The sequence below is a fragment of the Trifolium pratense genome, linkage group LG7 (genome assembly GCF_020283565.1).
Source record: "Trifolium pratense cultivar HEN17-A07 linkage group LG7, ARS_RC_1.1, whole genome shotgun sequence".
NCBI lineage: Eukaryota > Viridiplantae > Streptophyta > Magnoliopsida > Fabales > Fabaceae > Trifolium > Trifolium pratense.
This window is the reverse complement of record NC_060065.1, coordinates 40,153,622-40,179,025: the sequence shown is the minus strand read 5'-3', so window position 1 is coordinate 40,179,025 and position 25,404 is coordinate 40,153,622. Positions and strand designations below refer to the sequence as shown.

General features: G+C 31.9%; 3 protein-coding genes and 1 long non-coding RNA gene across 10 annotated transcripts; 1 reads left to right on the top strand and 3 right to left on the bottom strand.

The window, feature by feature from the left end:
* Positions 1 to 938: 938 nt before the first annotated feature.
* LOC123897805 (cold-responsive protein kinase 1-like) lies at positions 939 to 4,682 on the bottom strand. Of its 3 annotated transcripts, none has more exons than XM_045948592.1 (7): positions 4,493 to 4,682; positions 3,255 to 3,411; positions 2,879 to 2,997; positions 2,576 to 2,786; positions 2,162 to 2,399; positions 1,938 to 2,088; positions 939 to 1,717 (listed from the first exon to the last, which is right to left on the bottom strand). In XM_045948592.1, the coding sequence occupies exons 2-7, from the start codon at positions 3,349 to 3,351 to the stop codon at positions 1,340 to 1,342; spliced, it is 1,194 nt and encodes a 397-aa protein (XP_045804548.1). In that variant the 5' UTR covers positions 3,352 to 3,411; positions 4,493 to 4,682; the 3' UTR covers positions 939 to 1,339. The 3 variants fall into 3 exon arrangements, with proteins under 3 accessions (XP_045804548.1, XP_045804547.1, XP_045804546.1); XM_045948591.1 differs by lacking the exon at positions 4,493 to 4,682 and adding an exon at positions 4,068 to 4,339; XM_045948590.1 differs by lacking the exon at positions 4,493 to 4,682 and adding an exon at positions 3,871 to 3,905.
* A 5,899-nt stretch (positions 4,683 to 10,581) lies between these two features.
* LOC123897803 lies at positions 10,582 to 11,196 on the bottom strand. Its single transcript, XR_006805123.1, has 2 exons — positions 10,926 to 11,196; positions 10,582 to 10,839 (listed from the first exon to the last, which is right to left on the bottom strand). It is a non-coding gene; the product is annotated as an uncharacterized LOC123897803 (long non-coding RNA).
* A 3,680-nt stretch (positions 11,197 to 14,876) lies between these two features.
* On the bottom strand, positions 14,877 to 17,605 carry LOC123897802 (zinc finger Ran-binding domain-containing protein 2-like). 2 transcript variants are annotated; one of them, XM_045948589.1, is made up of 4 exons: positions 17,473 to 17,605; positions 16,534 to 16,876; positions 16,085 to 16,155; positions 14,877 to 15,917 (listed from the first exon to the last, which is right to left on the bottom strand). In XM_045948589.1, the coding sequence occupies exons 2-4, from the start codon at positions 16,869 to 16,871 to the stop codon at positions 15,904 to 15,906; spliced, it is 423 nt and encodes a 140-aa protein (XP_045804545.1). In that variant the 5' UTR covers positions 16,872 to 16,876; positions 17,473 to 17,605; the 3' UTR covers positions 14,877 to 15,903. The 2 variants fall into 2 exon arrangements, with proteins under 2 accessions (XP_045804545.1, XP_045804544.1); XM_045948588.1 differs by lacking the exon at positions 14,877 to 15,917 and having other exon boundaries at positions 15,924 to 16,155.
* Positions 17,606 to 19,607: 2,002 nt separating this feature from the next.
* Positions 19,608 to 24,605, top strand: LOC123897801 (renalase). Of its 4 annotated transcripts, none has more exons than XM_045948585.1 (9): positions 19,608 to 19,954; positions 20,058 to 20,157; positions 21,073 to 21,253; positions 21,514 to 21,586; positions 21,679 to 21,858; positions 22,055 to 22,152; positions 22,832 to 22,920; positions 23,007 to 23,180; positions 24,257 to 24,605. In XM_045948585.1, exons 1-9 carry the CDS (start codon positions 19,912 to 19,914, stop codon positions 24,429 to 24,431), a joined length of 1,113 nt encoding a protein of 370 aa, XP_045804541.1. In that variant the 5' UTR covers positions 19,608 to 19,911; the 3' UTR covers positions 24,432 to 24,605. The 4 variants fall into 4 exon arrangements, with proteins under 4 accessions (XP_045804541.1, XP_045804543.1, XP_045804542.1 ...); XM_045948587.1 differs by having other exon boundaries at positions 19,687 to 19,954; positions 21,703 to 21,858; XM_045948586.1 differs by having other exon boundaries at positions 19,712 to 19,954; positions 21,703 to 21,858; positions 24,248 to 24,605.
* The last annotated feature ends 799 nt before the right edge of the window (positions 24,606 to 25,404 follow it).

The window sequence follows — 25,404 nt, the reverse complement described above, 5'->3', positions numbered from 1 at the left end:
TCTCAAATTTTTCACTCCATCATATTTATGGTGTGAGTCTAGCCACTGAAATGGTAATTTTTTTTTTAAGAAACTGAACTTTTGAGCCTTCCAAAATCAACATCTACTGATGTTGGCATTGGCAAATAGTATTTATAGGGGAGTGTGACCCTTTCTTTTGTCAGGAAAATGACCTATTGACAAAGGGAGGTTGAAACATAGGGTATGTCTGGTCACCAACAGTCACAGGCTTACAAACAAACAACTTAAGATCAAATTCCATCCTATTACAGTTGGCCAATTCAACTTAATTGAACACAACTGTTCCATCTTAGTATAGTTTCATTTTTTGCTTCAAGTTTATGTTTATCTATCACCTTCAAGTTAATTAATTAACTACTTTCTTGAGAAGAAATTATTATGATAAGTTTTGTGACACTATTGCTCAAACCTCATGCATGCTATGTTTAACTTTTGAAAAAAGTGACTTTAAAGATTGAACAAATTTTTAGTATGAAAAGGATAAACTATTTTTTATCTGATTACAATTATACTAGTAAAGATCACTTTTTATTTTAAAAAAGTTGTTATAGTTACAGCTTTTTTCACAAATTTTTGCAAGTAGATTCTCAAAAGAGTCCAAAATATGTATTCTTTTCAAATTCCATCTTTGTTTAAAAGTTTAGACAAAATCCCTAAAAGATTTTTAAATTACTAATTTTAAAATAAAATAAAAAAACTTTTTTCCATAAATTTTTTTATTGAGGTAATAATAGACGATGAATGCTAAGAGCACATTCCCTGAAACTATTTTTCAAAATTGTCTTCAAAATTGGATACTTAATAGCTTATTTTTACTTTTTAATGGCTGAAATTGACTAATGCGTGAAACTGCGCATGATAGTTAGAATAGACAATCCCGGTATGAGGAGAGAAACAAGAAACAAAACACAACAAAAAGCAAAAAATATATCTTCAAAATTATCTATGAATACAAACCTTGTCCATATTTACACAACAGAACATTTCGCGAATGGGAGGAACTTTTCGCACCCCCAAAACCACTACGTATGTACACCTCCGGAAAAAACACAGTTTTTGTACGTATGGATGTATACTTCCGTACAAAAAAATACAATTTTTATCCCATCCAGAAATGCCCTTCCGGAGGTTTTTTAGCACCATGGGGGGTGTGCAAAGTTGTTTTCTTAGCAACTTCCTAAACACGAGGCCTTACACCGAAAATAAACAAAAAATAACTCAAATAAGTGTTGAAAGCCTGCAAAATTTACATGAGATACAAGCCTAAGAAAATGAAATAATTTTTCAAACCAAAGGATAAATCACTGCCGATCGATGTTTACATGCTGTGATCATGTTGTGTAGTGAAGGTTGAAGTTGCGGCTGATATAACGGTAGTGTCGTGATGCTCTGAGGCAGACGATGTATTATATGAAGATGAAGTCCTCGTATCGATTATACTTTCTTGTTTATGTCTAACTTTGAGGTCCATAAAATCAGAAATTAAGGCAGGTTTTGTCATCTTACTGTCATCAACTTCCATCTCTCCAGTAAGCATCTTGACCACAGTAGACATGGATGGCCGGCACTTAGGAGATTCCTGAGTGCAAAGCAGGCCAATCTTCAGAAATTTAACTGCCTGCTCGGCGTCAAATTCCCCGTTTAGTGCTGTATCTACCAACGCAACTAATTCCTTTCGCTCGTAAAGTTCCCATGTCTGTAAGAACAAAAGATTAGCTAAGAGTGTCAGGCAAGAAATCTCGTATCATGCTTTAGAATATGATCATACTTATCAAATGAAAGGCCAAAGCCTATAAAAAAAAGGATTTAATTCATATATACCGTCTGCGTAAAGATTTTTTACATTGTTAATCAATAATAATCATGATAACATGAAAAACATTTGACTTCAATTATAACTGTTTTTAAAATCATACCCTCTCTAGAATGAACTGTTCTTCTATAGGAAGTCGCGAATTTGTGTTGCATCTCCCACTGACTATCTCGATAAGGAGGACACCGAAACTGTAAATGTCTGCTTTTCGTGTAAGTCTTCCTCCTATCGCATACTCTGGCGCCAAATAACCTCTGAAACAGACCATGCATCAGTATATTTCTAACACAAAATCATTCATTAGAGACTGTGAATTATAATACTTACAGTGTTCCTGCTACACGTGTGCTGACATGAGTCGCATTTGCTGGCATAAGCTTTGCAAGACCGAAATCGGAAATCTTAGGTGTAAGGTCTTTGTCAAGAAGAATATTGCTTGCTTTTATATCCCTATGAATGATAAGAGGCCTGACTTCTTCGTGTAGAAAGGCAAGCCCGCGTGCAACCCCAACACCTATTCTACATCGTGTTTGCCAATCAAAGTAGATACTATCATGACTTCCACCTGAAAAGAAGAGGAAAAAATTGATGAAAAAATAATTTGAGTAATGTTGAATATCAGAGACTAGTTGATTAAAAAAATCCATGAAGAAATGCGACTACTTTCCGTGTCTCAAAATGAGCATCAATTAAAAATCACACACAGTTATGTAAATGCGATATATAAAAAAGTGAAGTTACCTAGAAGAGTTCGTGAAAGGCTATTATTCTCGAGGTAATTGTAGACTAAAATCCTGCTATTTTTTTCCACACAACAACCATATAACTTGACCAAATTTTCATGCTCGATTTCGGAGATCACATTGATCTCTGTCAAGAACTCCTTCACACCTTGCTTTGATTCAGCTGAAAGAACTTTTATAGCAGCAAGTTTTCCACCTTTAAGTCGACCCTGATCATCCAAACCGTAATACAGTTCAGGTTTCATAGTCATTGATAAGAAAAGGAACAAAAAAATAACAATCATGTAGTAGTTGAGTTTACCATGTAGACGGAACCAAAACCACCCTCTCCAATTTTATTGGCCTCACTAAAGTTATCAGTGGCATTCCTTAGTTCTTTGTAGGTATAGATCTTAACATTTTGAATGCTTGAAATATCATCTGTTCAAAGTATACTCAATTAAAATCTAATATTGTAAAATGTTATAACAATACCAATGTTCGGAAAATAGCAGTTTTCAAATTTTGGTATGCAGCAGTGCTAGTGTGCTACCGTTATTCGACAATATTATGTACTAAATAGCATATCACATAACAATAGGGATTTGTTTGAATTCCTCTGTACTATAGCGCTATAGCCGCTATTTAACAACACTGAACAATACAATCATGGTATTATCTATTGTAATTTTCCTTACCTTCATCATTGTCTAGATTTGGTCTTGTAGAAGGCAATGAAGAAGACGATTTCTTGCTGAATGAGAAAGGGAAACAAGTCATGGCGGTTCGGTGCATCCAAAAATTATGTTTTATTGACAATCAAATTGCTTCAAAAGAAATCACTTCCAATGTCACCTGGTTGAACCATAAAAAGTGTCAGAATTGTTGTGAAGAACAATAAAGTGCAAATCTCATAAAAGTAATTGAAAATGATAAAGATGATGCAAAATACTCAGGCCTAAAGAAAAACATAAAAATGCATTCAAGTTTTTCATGTTTTGTCGAACATCCCAGTGATAATTGAAAATTTGAAACAATAGGCTCCTTTCATATGGAGGCTATTAAGAGTCTCACACTGGATGAGAGATGATCTAAATATATGTTTCTAAGTACAAGCCGGTTTTGCAAGAGTTGAGTTAAGCCCAACTCACATTTTTCCAAGATCCATTGGGCAACCTACTATTAGGCTTCCGTTATGGGGCAACCCACAATTTATATCCACGCACCAAGTCTAATAGTGCTGGACGTGAGAGGGGTGTGTTAAGAGTCTCTTATTGGATGAGAGATATGTTTATAAGTGAGAGAAATCCTCACCTTACAAACTGGTTTTGTAAGACTGAATTAGGTCCAACTCAAAAATCTATAAGACTGAAGACCGGTCATAATTAAACTACAATGAAGCTAAGATATTACCATAACAAAATCTAAATAATTTATGCAAATTCAACTGATTTTTCCTATGTGTAAATTTGAAAGAAAAATCTACAAAGAAAATAACTTGAAAACTCTACAAGATGGAGGAAAACCCTTTGCTCCATTTTTCCCAATGACATGAAGAAGAAAAAAAGTGCATTACTTCAAATGTAAACAATACTTTTGACTATATTCTATAATTTCTCTTGCTCTAATCTAAGCAAGCATCAAGCGTTTATCACAAGCTATGTTCAAAAGTCAAAGTCTTCAATTATCTTAAAGTAGTGGTTCAGTTTGTCATGTTTTTCACAGCTCAAAGAAAATCAAGAACAATAAAATTACTAAATTACCCTGAATCTAAACCAAAAAAGAATGTTGAGAAAAGCATCATACCCATCAACCAAAATGAAAAAAGATTTCAACTTTCATAAAGAAAACATAGAAATATAAACAGAACACAAAGTTATACATAAATTAAAGGGTATATACATAAAAAACAAGAGTGAAATGAAAAAAATGTTACCTGAGAAGAAGAAGTTGAAGTAAAGAAGAAGATGAAGAGAGAAGAATATAGAGAAGAGAGAAAGGGTTAAGTGATGAAAGGGGTGAAAATTGAATGTGATACTAATAAGGACCATGAAAGCATGTAATAGTGTGTGTACACGCGTATGTTAAGGTTTGAATTTTCTCATTTTCTTTGTTTTTTCATTTTCAGATTATTCAGATTATTACATCTGTTCTGACCCATAATACCCAACGTGTCTGCTTGAATTTTTTTTTTGTCTGTTTGAAATATTCAGCGTCAATCACGACTGAACCAACTGACGATTGATTATCCATTCATTTAAATTTAGATTTAAGTACAAATTCAATATCACTAAAAATAAAAGGATTAATCTGCGAGCAAACGAACACAAAATTCAAGTTAATAACATAAAATAACATAATTATACCTACAAATAATGTGATAAAATTATATGAAAGTAAATTGAATCAAAATAAACCACATTAAATTTAATCTTATCATACTTTTTTATTTGATTTTGGGCTATAAACCTACCCAAAATCACTTATCTTCAATGCATGAAGAGGAAGAATTTAACTCAATTGTTATGGACATCATATTATATATGTAGGTGTCAGAATTCAAACTCCAGATAAATATTGATGTATTTACAATTATCATAAATGTAAAGTTGAAGATGATGAATTAAGTGGGATATTCGAAGTTCGAAGTTCGAATTTCGAAGATTGGATAGACCACTTATAATTAGAGCTGGGTATGCGGGCTAGCCCGCCCCGTTTAACCCGCCCCGCATAAGCCCGCATATTAAACGGGGCGAACAAGCCCGTCATCAAATATAAACGAGTTTTAAAATTAAGTCCGAGTTCGGTCCGCGTAAGCCCGCGGGTTAAACGGTTAACCCGCGGACTATTACAAAAAAAAACTTTTTTCAAAAAAATAAACAAAATTAGTAAAATATTGATATAATAAAAGTTAAAAAAAACTATATTATTAATAATTTTATGTTATAATTTAAACTAACAAATAAAAATAAATAAAGTTTGTGATATATCATTGAGTTTATCTATCTCCTATATATTTGAAAGTAATGCAACTAAAATCAATTCAACTCGTTTTTATCGTAATTATTTCTCCACACATACCTCAAATCCATAAAATAAACCCAGGTGATATTGAATAAGAACTTTAACTTGTTCAAAATATAAAAAAGAAATTTAATAGTCCAAACCAATATTAAAAGTACAACCAAAAATCTAATACAACCAACCGATTCAAAAACAAAACAGTAATGTATATAATTAACTAATTGAAAACTGAAGGAAAATAGTCACTCCTGCTTGATGCCTCCATTGTAACACTTGAAATCCCTACATTAAAGCATATGATTAAATTGTGTTATTTTGCATTAAAACAATAAAAGATAAACTCTCTAATAGTTAAACAAGAGGGCTTAAGATTACAAACCCAAAACAACAGACAGCAGATCTCATCAATCATCAATAGTTATACTTGGTTCATCTTTCTCATCATCATCATCATCATCACATTCATATTTTTCTACAATTCGTCACATCATAAATCATAATTCATAAAAGTGTTCGATTTGGATATGGACCAAATTATTTATAAATGGTAAATTTTGTAATTAATTATATATATAAAAAAAGAATGTGGGTCACGGGCTAACCCGCGAACCCGCGGATTTAACCCGCATAACCCGCGGTTTTAACGGTCCAACCCACACGGGCAAAAATATAAACGGGCCAAAAAAAAATGGTCTTAAGACCGCGCGGGCTGCAGGTTAAACGGGTTGGCCCGCGGACCTTGATCCGTATACCAGCTCTACTTATAATGATGTAAAACCTTACCAGATGCTGATGTAAACCTTAATTTAATGAAAATACTTATCTCTTTCATTTATTATTTTTTTCATAATTAATAAGAGTAAAGTGGTTGAGTAAAAATGCACCCAAAAAACGTGAAACCTTACCATAGATGCTGATGTAAACCTTAATTTAATGAAAATACTATTATCTCTTTCATTTATTATTTTTTTCTTAATTAATAAGAGTAAAATGGTTGAGTAAAAATGCACCCAAAAAAATGGTCATTCATTTTAGAATTTTTTTTGGTAAACCAGAAGTATCATTCGCGCGCAACTGCAAAGACTAATTCCCTCAAAGTACCACTTGTGTCACACTATGTTAATATTCATTTTAGAATATTAATATTATGAATGATTAAGTTGATAAAAATTGAGAAAATCATAAGTAAAAGAATTAAATAAAAATCACAAAACAATAAACAAAGAAACAGAAAAAAAAAAAAAATTATACAATAGAGTGTAAATATAGAAATCTGAAAAAAATACCTCCTCGGTTGCAAAACAACGTCGGTCAAAACAGCCATGCTATTGATAATCCAAATTGTTGACAATGCAAATTGTTGATTAATTACTGATTATTTAACATTTGTTTAGATCAACAAACCCATCTTGCTATCGCATGTGGTAATGCCATTGTCAAACTTGACATTCTACTTTTGCCTTTCATCAATCTGAAAATATAACATAAAATAAAGTCAATCAACATACGATTGATTTATTAAATAATATTGTATAGTTTTCCTTAACAACTTGTATGCGTTCTCGTCATTAAAATAAAAATTTAAAAAAGAAAAAAAAACTTGTATGCTCTTGAATTCTTGGCATCAAAAAAAATATTTTGACGCTTGAATAAAAGTTGCGCCATTAATTTTTTTTACATGACAAAATTGATCTTACAAACTATAATTTGAGATTTAACAGGCACAATATTACTATGCATGCTTGATAATCCATATTGGTTATGATTATAAAACTTTTAATTTTTTTTTTTCCTTATGTAAAATGACTTAACGGATAATGTCGAAGTTGTTAATTTGAACTTTTTTGTGGTTATTGGAATTTAAACAGATTATTTTGTGTATAAATTTTCAGGTAATACGATTACTTTGTATAGAAACAAAAATTAGTTTTTCTTATAAATAAAAAAAAAAAATAGTTTTTCTTAATTGAGGTTAATGTCATTAAATGGTCTTGTCTTACATGAGCATGTGTGGAGCTTGGATCTACCATAGGAGACGAAATGTGTCACAGTTGACGCAACGACGACCTCTTTTATTGCAATTTAATGGATGCTTACTTTTATGAACATTCATTCAAGGTGATGGTGTATGTATGATTTGCAACTTGCACGAGTACGAACACATTACTATATTATAGACTATATACATTAAATATACAATAAATTTAAAAAATGAATTTTTTTCTTATATGTTACGAGATCATACTAGGTAAAAAAATGGATAAAATTAAAAACTCTAAAAAAACAGGCACATCCATCAACCACATCCAATAATTAGGTCATGATTTGAATCACTCACCATACCAACTGCATAGGAGTACTTATTTTTAGTACTTACTTTCGGACATTGAGACATATACTATATCGTACGTATTGGAGTAATATTATTGGTGGGTGAAAGGTTGTTCACTAGCTTTCAATGTTTTGCATTGGATTCAAACAAGTCTTTGAGAAGTCAATTGTTTGATAGCAAATACTCTCTTTGCATATAATTATAAACAAAATTTTATTTTTTAAATTCATTAAACAACTTACATATCTTATCAATATATAATTTAGATATACTTCATTCGTTCTAATATATAAGATTTTTTTCACAAATGCACAAAAATTAAGAAAATTAGTTTTTGTATTAAATTTGTCAATAATATACATTCTCTTTCCAAAATTACCCTTCAATTATTAAGAGAGAAAAATAATGATGTTTTACTTTTCTTCATTTAATTAGGGATATTTTTGTGAAAATTTAATTAATGCACCTTAAACTTTTAATATATTCTTATATATATTATTAAGACTTATAAAATGGGACAACAAAATTTTACAAAAAAATCTTATATATTGAGACAGATGTAATATAAATTAATTATTAAATGAATTTGAAAGGTAAAATTTTGTTTATAATTGTAGTCAGAGGAAGTATATATATGAGTTGTGTCATCTTTTATGTAACACATGATGATTAAGTCTACACAGAACTAACCACTTAAACTTTAACAATCATATGAGTCTCTCTAACATAAACTTTAAACTTTAACAATCTCGATCTTCTTTAAATATGAGTCTCTCTAACATTATACTTGCATCGTCTTTAAGTGAGTGAGTAGAAATAAAAAGACAAAATATAATTAAGCCAAAATTTATTTTCTCTACTAAAAAGACAAATTATACAGAAGGAGTATTATCTAAAGTTCAAGTTTTACCCAAGAATATGCAAGTTCAAGTTATTTTTCTCTACATAAAATATATATGGTCGGAAAAGTGCAATTACTCATTTTTAACTTAAAATCCACATTTTTAAGAGCAAAGAGTCGGGCGGAAAAAGGGGGAGAAGCTCTTCGTTCCCAATTCTCCTGTAGCTGGATCCTCTGGAAACCACAAGAATCCTTAGTTTGAATAGTTTACTTTATCGATTTATTAGTCAACAAGGAAAAATATTATCTAGATGCGTGAATAAATTGACCTTAAAACAACAATGATTTTTATTTTATTTTATCAAGTAGCCACTAGGCTAGAATTTCACCTTTTTAAGGTGAATAAGTGGGAGAACCCTACTACCTACATATTACATGTAATGTCTCTACCAACTTAGTTATGCTCACAGGGATGATCTAGATCTTTTACTCATAATAAATATTGATGGTTTCTCTTCCCCATGTTTCTTTTCTCCCCAAAAATAAGGCAAACAAATTTCATAAAATGCGACCAAAAGTTTTTCTTTAAGCGGACAAAATGAAATATAGATAACCCATCATTTACTTCCATGCACAAAGTCCAATAATCTAAACATGAAGTTATGTGCAATCCACATCATCTAAGTCGATTTTATAAAATTAAATTAAACACAGCCCAAAATCCTAGAAGGTATAACATGAACTCAAAGTAATTGCAAACTACAAGATATGATTCCGCATATTATGGTTACTCACGCATTCTAACATGCCGCATCTTGTAACCATAGTATATAAAGAAAACTAGTTTGGCTAGCAAAGTTTCTTTTATCGCTTTAACATTTCTTCTTTATTTTAATGGTAAAGTATAAGAAAAATACTCCCTCCGTCCCATCATCATCATCATCGTCGCCACCGAGGAGGTGATCACGACAGTTCTCCCTCCCTACCTTCTAGAAGGAGCATACACGATCACAGAAACGACTCCTCGTTTGACTGTCGTTCATTCTCCTTCGAAACTATGTATGAAATATGTTTTGTAAGTTGCCATGATATGTCTTTTGTCATGTAATAAATGCTTTGTTGCTGCATATTTTGGTTTATATATGTTGTTTTAGATTGTGATTGTCTACTTTACCCATGGATTGAGCACCTAAGTTCTTTTTAGATTTTGAGTTTCACATGTATCGTGGCGACTTTGGAGTCATATCAAGAAGGCGACTTGTTCGGTGAGAAGCAGGGCCTTGATGTTATCTACTGGTCTTCGTTACCCTGTCATCTTCAGTTAGAGTTCAAAATCAACTTAAAGTTGTTATTTAAGGGTCTATTTCATCTTCTTCACTTTACTTCTATGAAAATTGTATTGTGGTAAATGATTATTATTTATCCGAAATAAAAGTTGTGAATATTTTTCTTTACTCTATATGAGCTTCTCTGCTTGCAAAATTTAATTATATTTTCCATCTTTATCTAGGGATCTTAACCCTAAAACTAACTATTCCAAATATCTATAATTTTACCACAAATTTGTTTTCAAATAATTGAGATTTAGCTCTTTTTGATGATTTTCAATTAAAGTTCACATTTTTATTTAATCATATATACTATATTTCAGTAGAATAATTATACTATATTTAATCATATATTTCCTTTGTATACTAAATGTTACAGTTATATTTGTGTAGATTATTCTTGATAACTTCTAAAAGCAAAGGAATGTAACGATACTTGCATAATACAATATTCAAACAAATAAATTTAAACGTTTGACTAACAAATATCAACATAAAAGTACCAACATTACAATTACATATAAAATTATACTTTTAGAAGTACCACAAATATATTTTTGAACTTGATCAAAAAGTGGAGAAGGCACAATTATTATCAACAATGGTAGCACTAATGGTCATTTTTATAATTGTCGAGGATGGGATTCAATTCTAAATACATCGACAAGACTTCCTTATGCACTTTGGAACTCTAGGAGGTATACACATAGTTTTAGGGCAAGAATTGTCATTATAACACTTATGAAAGTGATTATATTCTGTGATGTCAAATAAGAAAAAACTAATGTTAATAATAGGGAATGAAACATATAATGAAAAATTGAAGATAAAGAAAATATCTTACCAGGGAGGCATTCGATTACAATGGTAAATATAAAAAGAAAAGTAAACATAATTTGAAAAAACTTGAGAATTTTAGCCATAATTTGCTTTGTTTGCTTGTAAAATTTGACAATTGTATGATCACTTTATAGTGTGAAAACCCCAATTATTGAAATTAGAATTATCATTAAATCAAAACTTTGTAATATTAAACGTGTTTTGATGTCAAATCCAAACTTTGTGATAAAATTTATAAAGCGACAAACGAATATGATTGCTCGTACGCTTGATAGGACGGCTATTTTTGGATCTAGCTGTTGTACTTTTGAGTTGCTACCTCTTTATATTATTCCTTTATTGAATAATAAAATGATATAAGATTTTGTTTATAAAAAAAAAAAAATTATCATTAAATGTCTCTTGGGTGCATTATATATTGTGTTTGTCTTTATACCACACTGATTTGATCACACCTCCTAAAAATTATATTTTTTGTTTCTCTTTTATCCTTTCATACATGAGAACAAAATTATGGTTGTAGGAATAACGCATCGATTATTCCTAGTTGGGATGTCTAAACTTTCTTTTGATATCCTTCTCTTAGTATGTGTTTGGTTTGACGGTGAAAAGAATTGAGTTTGACAGAATTGAGTTTGAGAGAATTGATTTTGGTTAAAAGTGAGTCGAACAAAATTGATTTATGTTTGGATAAATTTACTAAAAGTGATTTTCACCAATTTATATTGTTTGGATAGTTTAGATCAAAATTGATTTTAGGGCGGCTAATTACCAAAATGACTTTTAACTAGAACTTTGACCCATGCGGTGCATGGGTCTAATTAGGTGTAATATGTAACAATAAAAAATAAAATACAAAAATTCTAAGAGCATTTTCAATAAGAGTAGTATAGGGAATTTCATGGACTAATTATTCTATATTTGTTTATGTGCTTATTTTATATTTTATATATTTTTTAAATAATTTTTGAACCCCATCGTTTTGTTTACTTATTAAAAAAAATTGTTGATAACTAAAGGTTAAAAAATTGATGATAATTAAAGGTTAAAAAAAAATTAAAGACGTAATCAAGAACATAAACTTAAGTAGACATCCATAAATAAATAAAAATTGTGATTAATTCTGCCGTTCAAATTTATTGAAAAACAGGGTTAACATATTAGGATTCCTAAATTCTTTCATAATTGAAGCACATGTTTTAGCGGTTGAAAGGTTTTATTGTAAGTAAGAGATGCAGGTTCGATGACAAATCTGTATATTTTTAATATAAAGCTGCAATAAAAAGAAAGAGAAAATGAGGGGAAAAAAATTTGGTTTAGGGTTAGCTTATGTTAGAAAGCTTATAATATAAGAGATTATCAGTTTTTAATTGTTTAAATTGTGCAATGAAAATTGATGGTGCTTAATTGTCGTATGAAATCTTTCCTATGAAAGTTGATGGAGCTTAACACTTTGTGGACATAATTTAAATCACAATTGGTCTGCTAGTGCATATTATATCAATTGATCATCGGTTAATATTAAATCTGCAATATTAAAAACAAAATAATGAATGTGATTAGTGACATGACTATGGTTGTGTTTGGTTGTATTGCAAAAAAAAATGATTTAGTAGAATTAAGTTTGATAATAACTTTCCAAATTACACGTGATAATAACTTTTCAAATCTCACATGATAATTATTCTCAAAATTTATGATCCGATAGAAAAAAAATCATTGATCAGGAAAGACATAAAAATATTTCGTGATGAATAATATAGTCAACAATAATTTTGATATGATATACTTTTAAAATTGATGGTGTTTATCAATTATTGCACATAATTTTAATCACAATTGGTATACTTGCCATAATGGTTGGAAATATTGGCTTGCATTGAAGGGTTGCGGGTTTGAATTCTAGTCAAGACAAAATTGTATTATTTTTTAATAAAAATTGCAAGATAAAATGGAGGGAAAACAGAGAAAACAAATTAGGGTTTAGAGTTTGCTTGTGTATACAAGCTTATAATATAAAAGATTTAACTAACAACTAATAGTAAAAAATCCACAATTAAAAAATTATGAAAAATAAAAAATAAAAAATACTCCAACCATCTCAATTTCTCTGGAATGTTCCCTTTACCATTTCCATGCTCTTCTTCTCTCATTCATATCTCACCATCACAAAATATTCCTCTCATGAAACAACTATTCTACAACAATGATTAATTTCTCAACTTCTTTTTTCTTCAACACAAACCCTCAATCTCTCCAAATCAATGAATGATATTTCTCAATAAATTACCATTTCCACTCTCACAATTCTCTAATTTCAAGTTACAATATCGTCGCCTTGCCGCAAGCACCCTCCCCTCTGCCTTGTCGTTTCATCCTTCTTAGTAAATCTATTGATTTTGGGTGAAAAGCCTCTTATTTTCTCTTCCATTTTATTAATAATGAATCAACGATGGACTTCAGAAGGGCAAAAGAGTCAAAATTGACAAGTTAACAGTGACGTAATACATGTGGTGGAGATGCGATTTCCAAAAGCTAGGATTTGGAGCTTCTCCTAGAATTGATTTTGGAGCACATAATCGATTTGAAAACAGAAAGCCAAACATATTCAAAAAGTGAAAAATCACGTTTAGAGCTAAAAACGTGCGTTTGTTGGTTGCAAATGCCTATCCAAACAGGCACTTAGTTTATCCAGATAATATATATAATTTAAGTGTACGGTTTTATCATCGTAATAAAAGTATCGTTTCCACGAAGATTATTGAACATACAAGATATATATAATTTTTCTATAGATTGTGTTTTTTATTATAAAAAAATAGAGATTTTGGAGAGTTGATTTGGTATAGTTTTTAGAAAAGATTTAATAAAATAAAATATGGAGGATCATATATTTTATCACAAAAATATATTCTAGACTATAATCTTTTATCTTGCTAAATAAAAACATTTTAAAAACAATTTTTTTTAGGTTAACAAAGAGCCTTTGGCTATTGATGGTGGCTCTGTAAGTGCACAGAATCGCAACCAAGTAATAAAATGATAAGTTATCGTTCTTCACAGAGATTGTGCCAAAATTACTAGTTTCGCTTAGAAATTTAGATAGTTTGCATTCACTTTGTTTGTTTAGAGATAGTTGTGCAGGTAAAAGTAAATAGCAGGAAAGTAAATGACTATAAAAGTAAAATGATCAACCACAAAGTCCACAGGATAAAACATCTCAGTTCCACTGATACCAATAAATACTGCACTGTAGATAACAGACAAGAATTACACCCTCAAATATGGTATTAAAACCATTGCGCTATAGTTTTAAGTTCATTCTAATATGGTACTATATGACCATTGTAATATGGTACTGAGACCATTCTTATATGGTAACTAAGACCATTCAAATCATAGGGAATATGGTGCTATGACCATTCTTAAATTTGAAGGAAATGTGATACTGAGATCACTCTTAAAAACATAATAATAATAATAATAATAATAATAATAATAATAATAATAATAATAATAATAATAATAATAATAATAAGTACTAGTGTTATCGCATTTGATACAAGAGTTTAATTGTTGTGCACCGTCGGTGTAAAGATTTTTTACACATACATCCAATGACGCGTTGCCACATCATTTAATGAATATGACACATCATGTGTTTTTAATTACCATACATGATGTGTCAATATATTATTGGACGCATGTGTAAAATAAATTTACACTGACGGTGCATATAAATTAAATTCTTGATACAATCATAACTTTTTTTTTTTTTTTTGACGAAGATACAATCATAACATAAATATACAGTTAATGCTAAATCATTCATCCATGATCACCAAATTAATTTATCGCAATCCTCAGACATACAAATACAAATTAATAAGAACACACTCAATTAGGTTCACATAGTTATATAGATGAGTGCAAGGAGACATTAAATACCTGAATTTCTTGTCTACTGTTTCTTAATATACGAATAACAACCATTGGAAAATCTCTTTCAAAAATATCATCTAATCTTTAAAGCTTAATTGCAAGACATATTTTTCTATTTGATCACCGACAAGTAAGCCCTTATAAAGTGTGCAATCTTATCGATGCAGGACTTAATTTATTTATTTTTCATAAATACATACTAGTATGGTATACATACTAGAATGCTCTGGTACCCGATGTGAGACTCAATATTTTATTTTCAATTCACACACAAATTGTGCTATTTGTTCCAACAGGACACAACTCCAAACAGCTTTTCATGAAGTATATCAAAATTGTCTTGAAAACACCTTTTCTCGAGTTTACTGAAGAATTTCCTGATTTGAATCCTGATAATGAAGTGGAAGTCAATGAACTATGGACTGCTTATTTCCTGCTTTGAATCCTAATGAAGCACTCGCTATGCTCGTCAAAGCAAGGAGTTCGAGCAATTCAACTGCTTCTGATTCGGATGTGCGCGCAAAGGTTAAGCATGACGCCTTGATTCTCAAGTTTGCTCGAGATTACATACAAGAGGATGCATTCGAAGTCTTAAAGGCAAACCCAAAGGCTATCTATAGCATGAAGGCTTTTCTTACTGAAATTTCAAACGCCTCTAACCAGTGAACCAATGCTGACATTACGGGGATTTGAGGTCAAAATAGGTCAATGCAGCCTCAGTTGCAGTCTTGTGGTTTTAGCAACATAAGAAAATTATGTGGTGGCCACCGTCGCGGACCTTTTTGAAAAATGGATGCGAATAATGGGAGCCAAAGATATAATATGACATAAAATATTTGGATTTTCATTAGTTTCTTGTCAAAACATCTAGCACAGTAACAAAAAGAAAAAACTTCCTAGTGAAGAAACAAAGGATGTGATGCTAACAAAGGACCTTTGTCCATGATTACTCAAGACATTGGGAGAACAAGATAGAAAGTTATTTGCAGAACAAAGCTGTGATGATGTGGATGAAGTCAGTGACAGCTTAAATTCTTCTTTCAATCTGAACCACCTGAAATAGAAATCAATAGTAATGAAGGTTAAAACTTTTCATACCAAAACTTTTGGGTTTTTGCACTTGAAGGATCTGAGTTCTGAGGCTTAATAGCATAGGCTATTAAAGTATCAATGTTTTTTGTATAAGTATGAGAAAAGTAATGAAGGTTAAACTTTTCATACCAAAACTTTTGGGTGTTTTGCACTTGAAGCATTCAGTTCTGCTAGCATAATTGTGCACTCCACAGCCATATCTGAAACATGAGGAGCAAAGAAAATGAAAATGTATTTCTATGTTATTTCATATTTCTTTTTATGTTGGTAAGAGTTTGACTCTGTAATCTCCAGTGACAGATTTTATATCCCCTCTAGAACGGTTGAATATGTTCTCGTGAGCTTAGCTCAGTTGGTAGGGACATCGCATATATTATGCAGGAGCCGGGATTCCAACTCGGACACTCCACTTATTCACCTTTAAGGTGGAATTTCTAGCCATTAGGCTACCAGACAAAATAAAAATACATGAAAATACCGCGTCATTTGTAGTTTCAAACCAAATTCAATACATGAAAATGCAGCATTTGTGAGTGAAGTTAGTTACAAAATATGTGATAATGATGATGTGAACTGACCTAGTGCAAATCCAGTCACCAGTTTTCCATCCCGGAGGGTAATTGCAATCAGATCCATATCCTCCAGAAGCCTCCATGTTCCCTCCAAATCCACATGAGTAACCATTTTTCAATGCACCACATCTATAACAGCTTGTTCTGCTAGCATAGTTGTGAGCTCCACAGTTCATACCACTGCAATACCAGTCCCCTGCCAATGTTTCAGTCCAGTTATATCTATAAGTATCTGGATCAGGGCCTCCAATCTTAGGATAGCCACAATTTTGGCATGCGTCCCTCTTCTTGAAATTTATGTGCTGGCAAGCATTACACATCCAATCTCCTCCTGACCAGCTCATTTTTCCTGTTACATTTTTTTTAACAGCAAATATATTATTAATAAAATACAGAAACAAACACCACCTAATAGAGTTCTACTTCTAATCTCATTCTTAGAAATACATTCGTCGGCTTCCAGACCACCATAGAAGACATCAATTCTCAATGCAGCCAGAAAAAAAAAACAGATATAACATAACTTCCTTGCATGTGTCATAGAAATAAAACATGTCAATGAGAAATACTAGTAACCTACATAGCACCGGCGACACTTCAGATCGAAAGTGTGTCTGATGCCTGACACGTACCAAATCATGTGGTTACATTCAAATATTTCACTTTCCGAAATTATTATAAATTCTCAATGTAACATTGTCGTTAGCGGTGTCCTTGTTGTGTCGATTATTCATATCTAGTAACTTTTATTTATTTATTTATTTATTTATTTATTAAAAGAAATGCAAATAGATTCATGAAGTTTTTGTTTGCGTAGAAAATTGTAATCTTGGTGATATGAATAGTAGGAATTTCAATTTACAAAGGTAGATTGCATATAACAATCATGTATAGTTAAATCATGATCCATGGTTTGAATTATAAACACATAAACAAGAAGTTTACCTTATAGAAGATTGAAAAGGAATAATAGAAGTATGAGACAAATAATTGTTTGAGGTCCTTTGAGCTGTAGTTTAAGAACACCTTGTAAAGTTGTAAGTATATATGGTTTGGTGAATTTTAAATGCTTGGGTTGAGAGGCTATATATAGTATACTAGGTGGTAACTTATTGTGTGGCGAACATATGAAGGAATGTCTATTTTAGTACTTTTGTAATGTAGATATCAAAGAACTATCACTTTTGAAATCTTAAGCTCCTTTTTAAGTTCGGAAATTACTTGTCACATATTCTTGTTTCCTTACTTTTCCCTCCAATAAAAGATGAGTTTATTCCATCCGGCCTTATTTATAAGCAAAAGTCGACAAAAAATTTAGCCTTAAATATAAGTTAAATTTTGGCCATAAATATAAGTTGAAAGGGTGCTTATAATCAGGGACGGAGGGAGTAAGTAGATGAAATGACAAACAACAATGAAATCCACATACAACTTTGACATTTTGAGTTAGACTTTTGGTGCTTGTTTCCCTCTTCCCTTCCCCTAGCTTTTTCCTTTTTTCATATAAAACCCCTCTTTTACCCTTCTTTAAACGATTCCAATGCATTATTGCAGAACATATCCATGGTATGAGGTGATATGAGGGGAAGTTTTTATATATGTGGCAGACTGCAACAGAATCCAATAACCCCTGAACCCCACCTTAAATAATATGACGACACTATCTTATACTATATAATATCGCATCCTAACACTTTGGTTTATAGATCACACTATTGAGATTTATCAAGTGTCAGAAAAAATCATACATTGAAAGAGTTGAGATTGAACACTTTATAAGTGAGAGGATCTATAAACTCAATGTTTTAAGGTTTTGAGTGAAGATATGGTGTTAGAGTCACTTGTAAGGTTGCTCAAGTCCAATGTGCCGATCTAACCCAGTGAGACTCCCCCTCGAAGCCCAACACACACTTCACATTCATCCAACTTGCAAATAAACCTTCACTAGGAAATGGGTAGGCTTAATGTAGAGCATGGTGTTGGTGTCTGTTTAGTTAAAGGACCTTGTGAATAACATACATTATGGGGGGATTGATTCCTGATTCATGACCAATTGCCCATCTCCATTATCAACTTCTTTTTTTCTTTGTTTTGAATCACTTTATAGCAATAATAGAAATGCCATTCGAATATTCATATCCAAGCCAACAAAACAACTAATTAATATCAATCATTTATTTCTTTTCTCTCTTGTTTTAGTAGTATGGTAGCTAAACTTAAAAATGGAGAATTGCAACTTCGAAATGACACCTCTGCATATTAATGTTTTTACCGTTGTCACCTAAGTCATATTTGCGAGACCACTGTTTCTTTATTATGGATATTTTTACCATTTTCAACTTAGCTATATTTACAAGATAGTTGTTTTTTTAATTGTGCATGTCCAATTTTTAGGGTAACTGTTATAGTGTCACATTGACCGAGAGATGATCTAAATATGAGTTTAGGTGAGTATGTAGAAATTAATGATCCTTAGTATCCCCCGAGGTTTCATATATATAAGTCTTTAGATACCTATCTTGGCGAGAATAGTTGGTGGGCGTCGTAGAAGCGGTTAGCTCTGCCTTTTCTGAGTGAGGTGTCCCACATGGCCTATCGCATCCACCCTTTTATGACCAAGTCCTTAACTATCCATTCGATCTCTCCGTATAAACTACTCAGATCGAACCTTTAGGCATGTTGGGCCTTTATGACACTGAAGCGAATCCAACCCATTCTATTTTTTTGGGTCTCGGCCAGTACACTTACTAGGAAAAATTAGTAATTCATTTTTAATGTTAGTTTTTTTTTTTTATTTTTAACAAAAAAATGTTACTTTCTCCGTTCCAAATCTTTAATTTCCTTCATTCCAAATCTTTAATTTTTTAGCTTTTTAATTTTATCCCAAAACTTTAATCTTTTTAAGAAATTAATGCATATTTAATGATATTTTACCATTTGTACCCTTACAAAAGTTAAAACATTAATTAAATATATTTTCTCTTTCTTAATAAAATAAGGGTAAAAATGACTTTATTTATCATTTCTTAATCTTCGGGCAAAACTCCAAAAATAAACTAAAATTTTGGGACGGAGTGAGTAGTATTTTCAATTTCACCGAACGAACTGCTTCTTTAACCCTTTAATTTGATTTGATATCATCTTTTCAATAACCACCTAGTTTTGTGAATGTTAATTTTGCCGGTAATCTTAATACTGAGATTAGTATTAGGAAGCTAAGAAATTTATATGATAATGACCCCATTGGAAAAAGTGTTGTATAATGCACCCTAAAGTCCAAGCCACCACCATGAATATTTCCACTGTTGTTACAACTACTTTCCAGTTCCAACACAACCCCTTCTCTCATAATCCATTACCAACAACAACAACAACCAAACAATAATGAGTAACACTGCCTTTAAGGTTGCTGTGTTGGGTGGTGGAAGTAAGCATCATTTTTCACCCTCTCTCTACCCATTTCATCATTTTTTTTTTATTAGTTGTTGTAATATTCTTATTATATAATTATGATTATGGAATGGTGGCAGTTTCAGGAGCAGTTTGTGCATCAACTCTTGCCAGAAATGGGATTTCTGTTACACTCTTTGAGTCAGCTAGGGGCCCTGGTGGACGCATGTCCCAAAGAAGGTTTCTTTATTTTATTTGGGTTTTCAATTTTCATTTTTCCCCTTTTTCTTTTTTTATGTAATGGGTTCTCTTTAATTATTGTTATATATATAATTGGATTAGTATTTTGAAGCTATTAAGTTAGTGTTGTCAATCATAGATCGCGGAAAATAGTCGCTTTAACTGCTATTTGATACTACTTCTGTTCCTTAATATAAGAAAAAATTTACTTTTTAGATTCGTGAGTAACCAATGTATTTGATTTATAATCTAAAAAGTAATCTTATTAAGGACTAGAGGGAGTAATATTTTATATTATATCGTGGAACAATAACGATTTGTTCGAATTATTCCACTGTGCAATAGTGTTACTGCTATAGCAACTGCTATATGACATCATTATATACTTAGGGTCCGTTTGGATGTGTCTGATTGCTATATTTGATTATTGCTATATCTGAAGACTTATTGCTGTGCTGGCTTAAGTATTGCAATTTCTCAGTTTCATAGCATGTAGCTTAATCTCTATTTTAATATTCAATCTTTTAGTATCCATTATTTGAAGCCTTGTTTTAAAGCAAGTAGTATATTCTTAACTTTATAGATTGTCATTGCTTGGTCAAAGAAACAGTGCTTGTATTTAGAGTGAAGTACTTTAGTTTAGAGCAGCATAATCTATGAAGCACGGACACTCTTTGGATTAGGCATGTCCCGGTGCCGGACGCGCGTTGGTGTCCGACACCGACACTTATGATTACATTGAGATATGTCATGTTCACAAATTATTATCGGTGTCGTGTCCGGTGTCCGTGCTTTATAGAGCATAACACAGTTAAAGCTGGTATTTCCTTCTGAATGTTACTAGAATTCAATTACTTGTCATTGGTTTAGTGATAAAATGAGGGTCCTTAGTTTTCTTAATTTATTGAAATCCAGAGAGAAAGCTGAAGATGGAAAGGAGCTGCATTTCGATCACGGTGCTCCGTTTTTCTCAGTTAGCAATCCTGAAGTGGTGCGTCTAGTTCAAGAATGGGAGTCAAGGGGTCTAGTAGCCGAGTGGAAAGAAAAGTTTGGCTTTTTTGATTTTCAAACCCTTAAATTTGACAGCATAGAACAGGTTAACAAATATTTTTCATATGTTTAAATTATTTATATTTTATTATTAGTGTCTACCGTCTACGTGTTGATGTAGTGTCGTGTCTGTATTTGTGCTTCATAGTATATCTTAGCTGCACCTTAAATATTAGAAAAAAAGTGATTTTCTCGGAAAGTCATTAAGGTGCAGCTTTAAAGTAGACATGACTTGTAACACAATCCAAGTGCATTTGAGATCAAATTTAATAGAATATTGTTTTGTCTGACTGGCATATCTTTTAGGAAGGATTAAGCAAGAGATTTGTGGGTGTTCCAGGCATGAATTCTATATGCAAAGCATTGTGCAGTGAAAGTGGTATCTACTTAATTATTTCTATTAATCACTTTTGTTATTCAGAGTTAACCGTGAATCCAATGAAAAAGCTTATCATTATTACGTATTATTAGGTGTTGAAAGCAAGTTTGGTGTAGGTATCGGAAGAGTTGAGTGGTTGAATGATGAGAAATTGTGGTCATTGATAGGCGTGGATGGACAAAATCTTGGTCAGTTTAAGGGACTTGTTGCATCAGATAAGAATATAGTTTCTACTAGGATTGCCGAAGTTACAGGACGGGTGCCACCACTTGGTATGGATATGCTTTCTATCCTCAAATTTCTTTTTATTTTTCGCATGCGATCCCTGATTCATTTATCTTTCAAGGAGACAATGTTTTGAACTTTCTTAGAAAGTTCTTTTTATTAGAAAATTAGCTTTATCGAGAGTCATCTATGCCAATAATATATTTTGAATGATTTATACTTTTTGAATTTGCGAGGACGCAGATTTGAAGTTGCTGCCTGAGTTGTCAGAAAAGTTGCACAATCTTCCCGTTAGGCCATGTTTCGCAGTAATGCTGGCATTTGCGGAGCCTCTGTCAACGGTACGATGAAGCTATACAATTCTCGAACTGTCATTATATTCTATAGTTTTCTAATAAATGATTTTATATGGTTCCTTTGATTTTGGAACCATTTCATCTCATGCTTGGTTTTCCCGGGATGATTCTTTATTTTCTTTTCTATTGTGAAGCTTGATGTCTTATTCCTTTGTCTTTTTTTTTTTTTTTTTTTTTTTTTTCATTCATGAAGTTATGGAGCTCGATATCGTGTATGTAACAACTAAAAATTAGATTGACAGGAATAAGTTTGTGGTAATTTTTGTAAACCAAAAATTCAAAATGGTATAATGCAATTGCGGACTGACTATTACAATGTAAAACATGGGATGCTTATCCTAATTATTTTTGTGCATAAAGGTATTGCATTTATGTTTGAATTGACTTATTTATGCTTATCTACTGACATAAGCAGTTGTGCAACTTGTGAGACTGTTTGTGAGAGCTTTTGAAAATAATTTATGACATGTCCATAAGCATTTTCAGCTTATTTCAATAAGTTTTCCAGAATAACTTATGAAAAGAACTTATAGCTTATATGAAAACAGTTTGACTTATTTTACCTTTTATTATAAAAACAACTTATAAATAAGCACTTCCCCAAGGTCTTCCTTGCCATGTAGAATCAAGGATCTTAATCTACAAATTTCAATTTTATGTTCAGATTCCAGTTAAAGGCTTCTCTATTAAAAATTCTAAAGTTTTAAGCTGGGCTTACTGTGATAGCAGCAAGCCAGGCCGTTCTACTACAAGGTATTCGTTTAATCTCGCCTTACTCCATCAAATAATATTGTTAGTTCAGTTTTCATTGCTTACAAGGTTGCATCCTTACTTTATAGTGAAAGATGGGTTCTTCATTCAACAGCAGAATATGCAGAGAATATAATCGCTCAAACGGGACTCAAGAAGCCATCAGACGTTATATTGAATAAAGTGGCTGAAGAGCTTTTCCAAGAGTTTCGAAGTACAGGTGCTAATATATCACAGCCCTTTTTCAAGAAGGCCCATAGATGGTAAGTAAATCTGACTTTTCTGCAATTTCACATGTCATGGACATATATAATATTGCTAGCGTTACATTCGATCATTAGATAGAGCCTTGAGACCCGAGAGAACTATCTCAAGTTCTAGATTATAGCTTATGTAGCACCGACACCTCACATGAACCTCCTTGTTGATCCTGCTACAGCAGGTTAAGTAACGAGCTAAGCAAAACTAAAAATTTACTAGGTTAGTGTTGAGCCGATGAAACAAATTTTTGCTCAAGATTTTGGCTTTTTATTAACTGATGGACCCATTTTCCAAAACTTAGAAATCGTAGTTGAGCACAAGCTGAAAGGATTTAGGAGTAAATTCCGTCGTCGTCATTTTGTGAAAAAGAGAGATATCAGTCCTTGTTAAACCATTCTGTGCATAACCTGAAATTACAGTGTTCCAAAGAGAGAAGTTGGTGGAATCAAGCCAACATCTGTTCTTGAACTGACTTTCTCACCAATAACAACCAACTCTCTTAAAACCTTCACAGAACATTCAGTCTCACCACTGAAAGTATTTCCCGATATCATAGCATTTAAGCTATAAAATCTGGATTACTAACCATCCTGAATAACCTTGCTGTGTTGCAGGTTAGTTTTCGTTTGTTGCAGATTAGTTTTCGTTATTCGGTTACTTAACCTGTTGTAGCAGGTTAAACAAAGAGGTCCATGTTAAGATAATAATAATTAACCCCTTTCTTTACAATGTTTTGGTCGATCCTTGCTTAGTATTTGATGTATATTTAGGCCTTGTTTGGATAGTTAAGCGCTTATCATATCATATAAGTACTTATGTTTACGCATTTCTTTAACAAAAGATAAAATAAAGCCAAACTGGTTTCATATAAGCTATAAGCTATTTTCGTAAACTATCCTCAAGAGTTTGTGAAAATAAGCTGAAAACAGGTTATGAATATGTCATAAGTTATTTTCATAAGTTCTTCAAAATTTTCTCAAAGTGCCTGTCAATAGACAAGTACAAATAAATCAATCCAAACGTGCCCTATAATGAGAAGTCGAGAACTTTTTTGTAATAATCTTGAAAGGTTTTGTAGGGGGAGTGCATTTCCAGCTACTAGTATTGCTCAAGAGGAAAAATGTCTTTGGGACAGAAACAAGAGACTAGCCATATGTGGTGACTTCTGTGTTAGTCCGAATGTTGAAGGTGCCATAGATAGCGGATTGGCAGCGGCTTTAAGGCTTCGAGATATTAGTTCCAGCTGTTTATAGTTGAAGTATTGAAACCTTTGAACATTATCATTTCTAGTTCTTTTTGTTTCTGAGAAAATTTGACATTTTTTCAAGACATGGATGTATTATAAACCTATGTGTGTTATTATGTAGAGTATGGTCAAGTACAAGTTTACTATAACCGTAAATTTGTGATCATGCTATTATTGAAAATATGTTGTAACTCTCTCTAGAATATATTTTTTTTGAACAAAAAGGGGGGCAAAGCCCCCAAAGAGGAAAGAAAAAACCTACAAAGTTAAGCGAACAATTCGAGGCATGCAAGCATCGGATATGTCATAAAAAAGGAGCCTTTGAAGTTTTTAAGGAGGATTCTCCAAAACATGCAAATCAAAAGAGTTCAAAGATTTTGTACAAAAAAAAAGAGTTTAAAGATAGACTAAAGTTAGCTAACCAATCAACTTATATGTTTCCCTCATGTCAAGTATGGTTGATCTGAACTTGTCAGCTCATGCTCTTTAGATCCCGAATGCGCCTAATCAAGGTAAGTATGTTTCCGTTAATGGTTCAATTATTTGTGACCATGACTAGCACCTTTGAGTCACAATCAACTTCAAGGTGAGTAATTCTCTGTTTCCGAGTCAAATCCATACCAATATATATACCCTACATCTCTGCATAGGTGCATCACAAGTACCGAGTTTGCGGACATAATTAACCAGGCAAACACCGCTACTATCTCTAACAAGACCGCTGCATTCTGAAAGGTTAGTTAGTTGATTCTTTATATTTAATTTAATATATAAAATTGACAATTTTTGGAGTTTTTTAATTATATGTATGCATAATTGCATATAAAATTTTTGTAATTCATCCGTCCACTTAGTGCCGTGATAAACAAGAATTGTAAAACATTAGTTGCGATCCAAAAAATTCTCTGTAAACTATTTAATTAATTATTTTCAACTATGGTATTGTTAATGGAACATTTAATACAAAAACAAAAAAAAAA

Bases quoted from the DNA above. Each gene is read 5' to 3' on its own strand.
- LOC123897805 (XM_045948592.1), bottom strand. From the start codon at position 3,351: ATGCACCGAACCGCCATGACTTGTTTCCCTTTCTCATTCAGCAAGAAA. The intron at 2,998-3,254 runs GTAAGGAAAATT...TACTTTGAACAG, and splicing joins AAATCTAGACAATGATGAAG to ATGATATTTCAAGCATTCAA. The intron at 2,089-2,161 runs GTAAGTATTATA...GGTCTGTTTCAG, and splicing joins ACACGTGTAGCAGGAACACT to AGGTTATTTGGCGCCAGAGT.
- LOC123897802 (XM_045948588.1), bottom strand. From the start codon at position 16,871: ATGAGCTGGTCAGGAGGAGATTGGATGTGTAATGCTTGCCAGCACATA. The intron at 16,156-16,533 runs GTCAGTTCACAT...CTCATGTTTCAG, and splicing joins GGTGACTGGATTTGCACTAG to ATATGGCTGTGGAGTGCACA.
- LOC123897801 (XM_045948584.1), top strand. From the start codon at position 19,912: ATGAGTAACACTGCCTTTAAGGTTGCTGTGTTGGGTGGTGGAA. The intron at 20,158-21,072 runs GTTTCTTTATTT...ATTGAAATCCAG, and splicing joins GGACGCATGTCCCAAAGAAG to AGAGAAAGCTGAAGATGGAA. The intron at 22,153-22,831 runs GTACGATGAAGC...TTTTATGTTCAG, and splicing joins TTGCGGAGCCTCTGTCAACG to ATTCCAGTTAAAGGCTTCTC.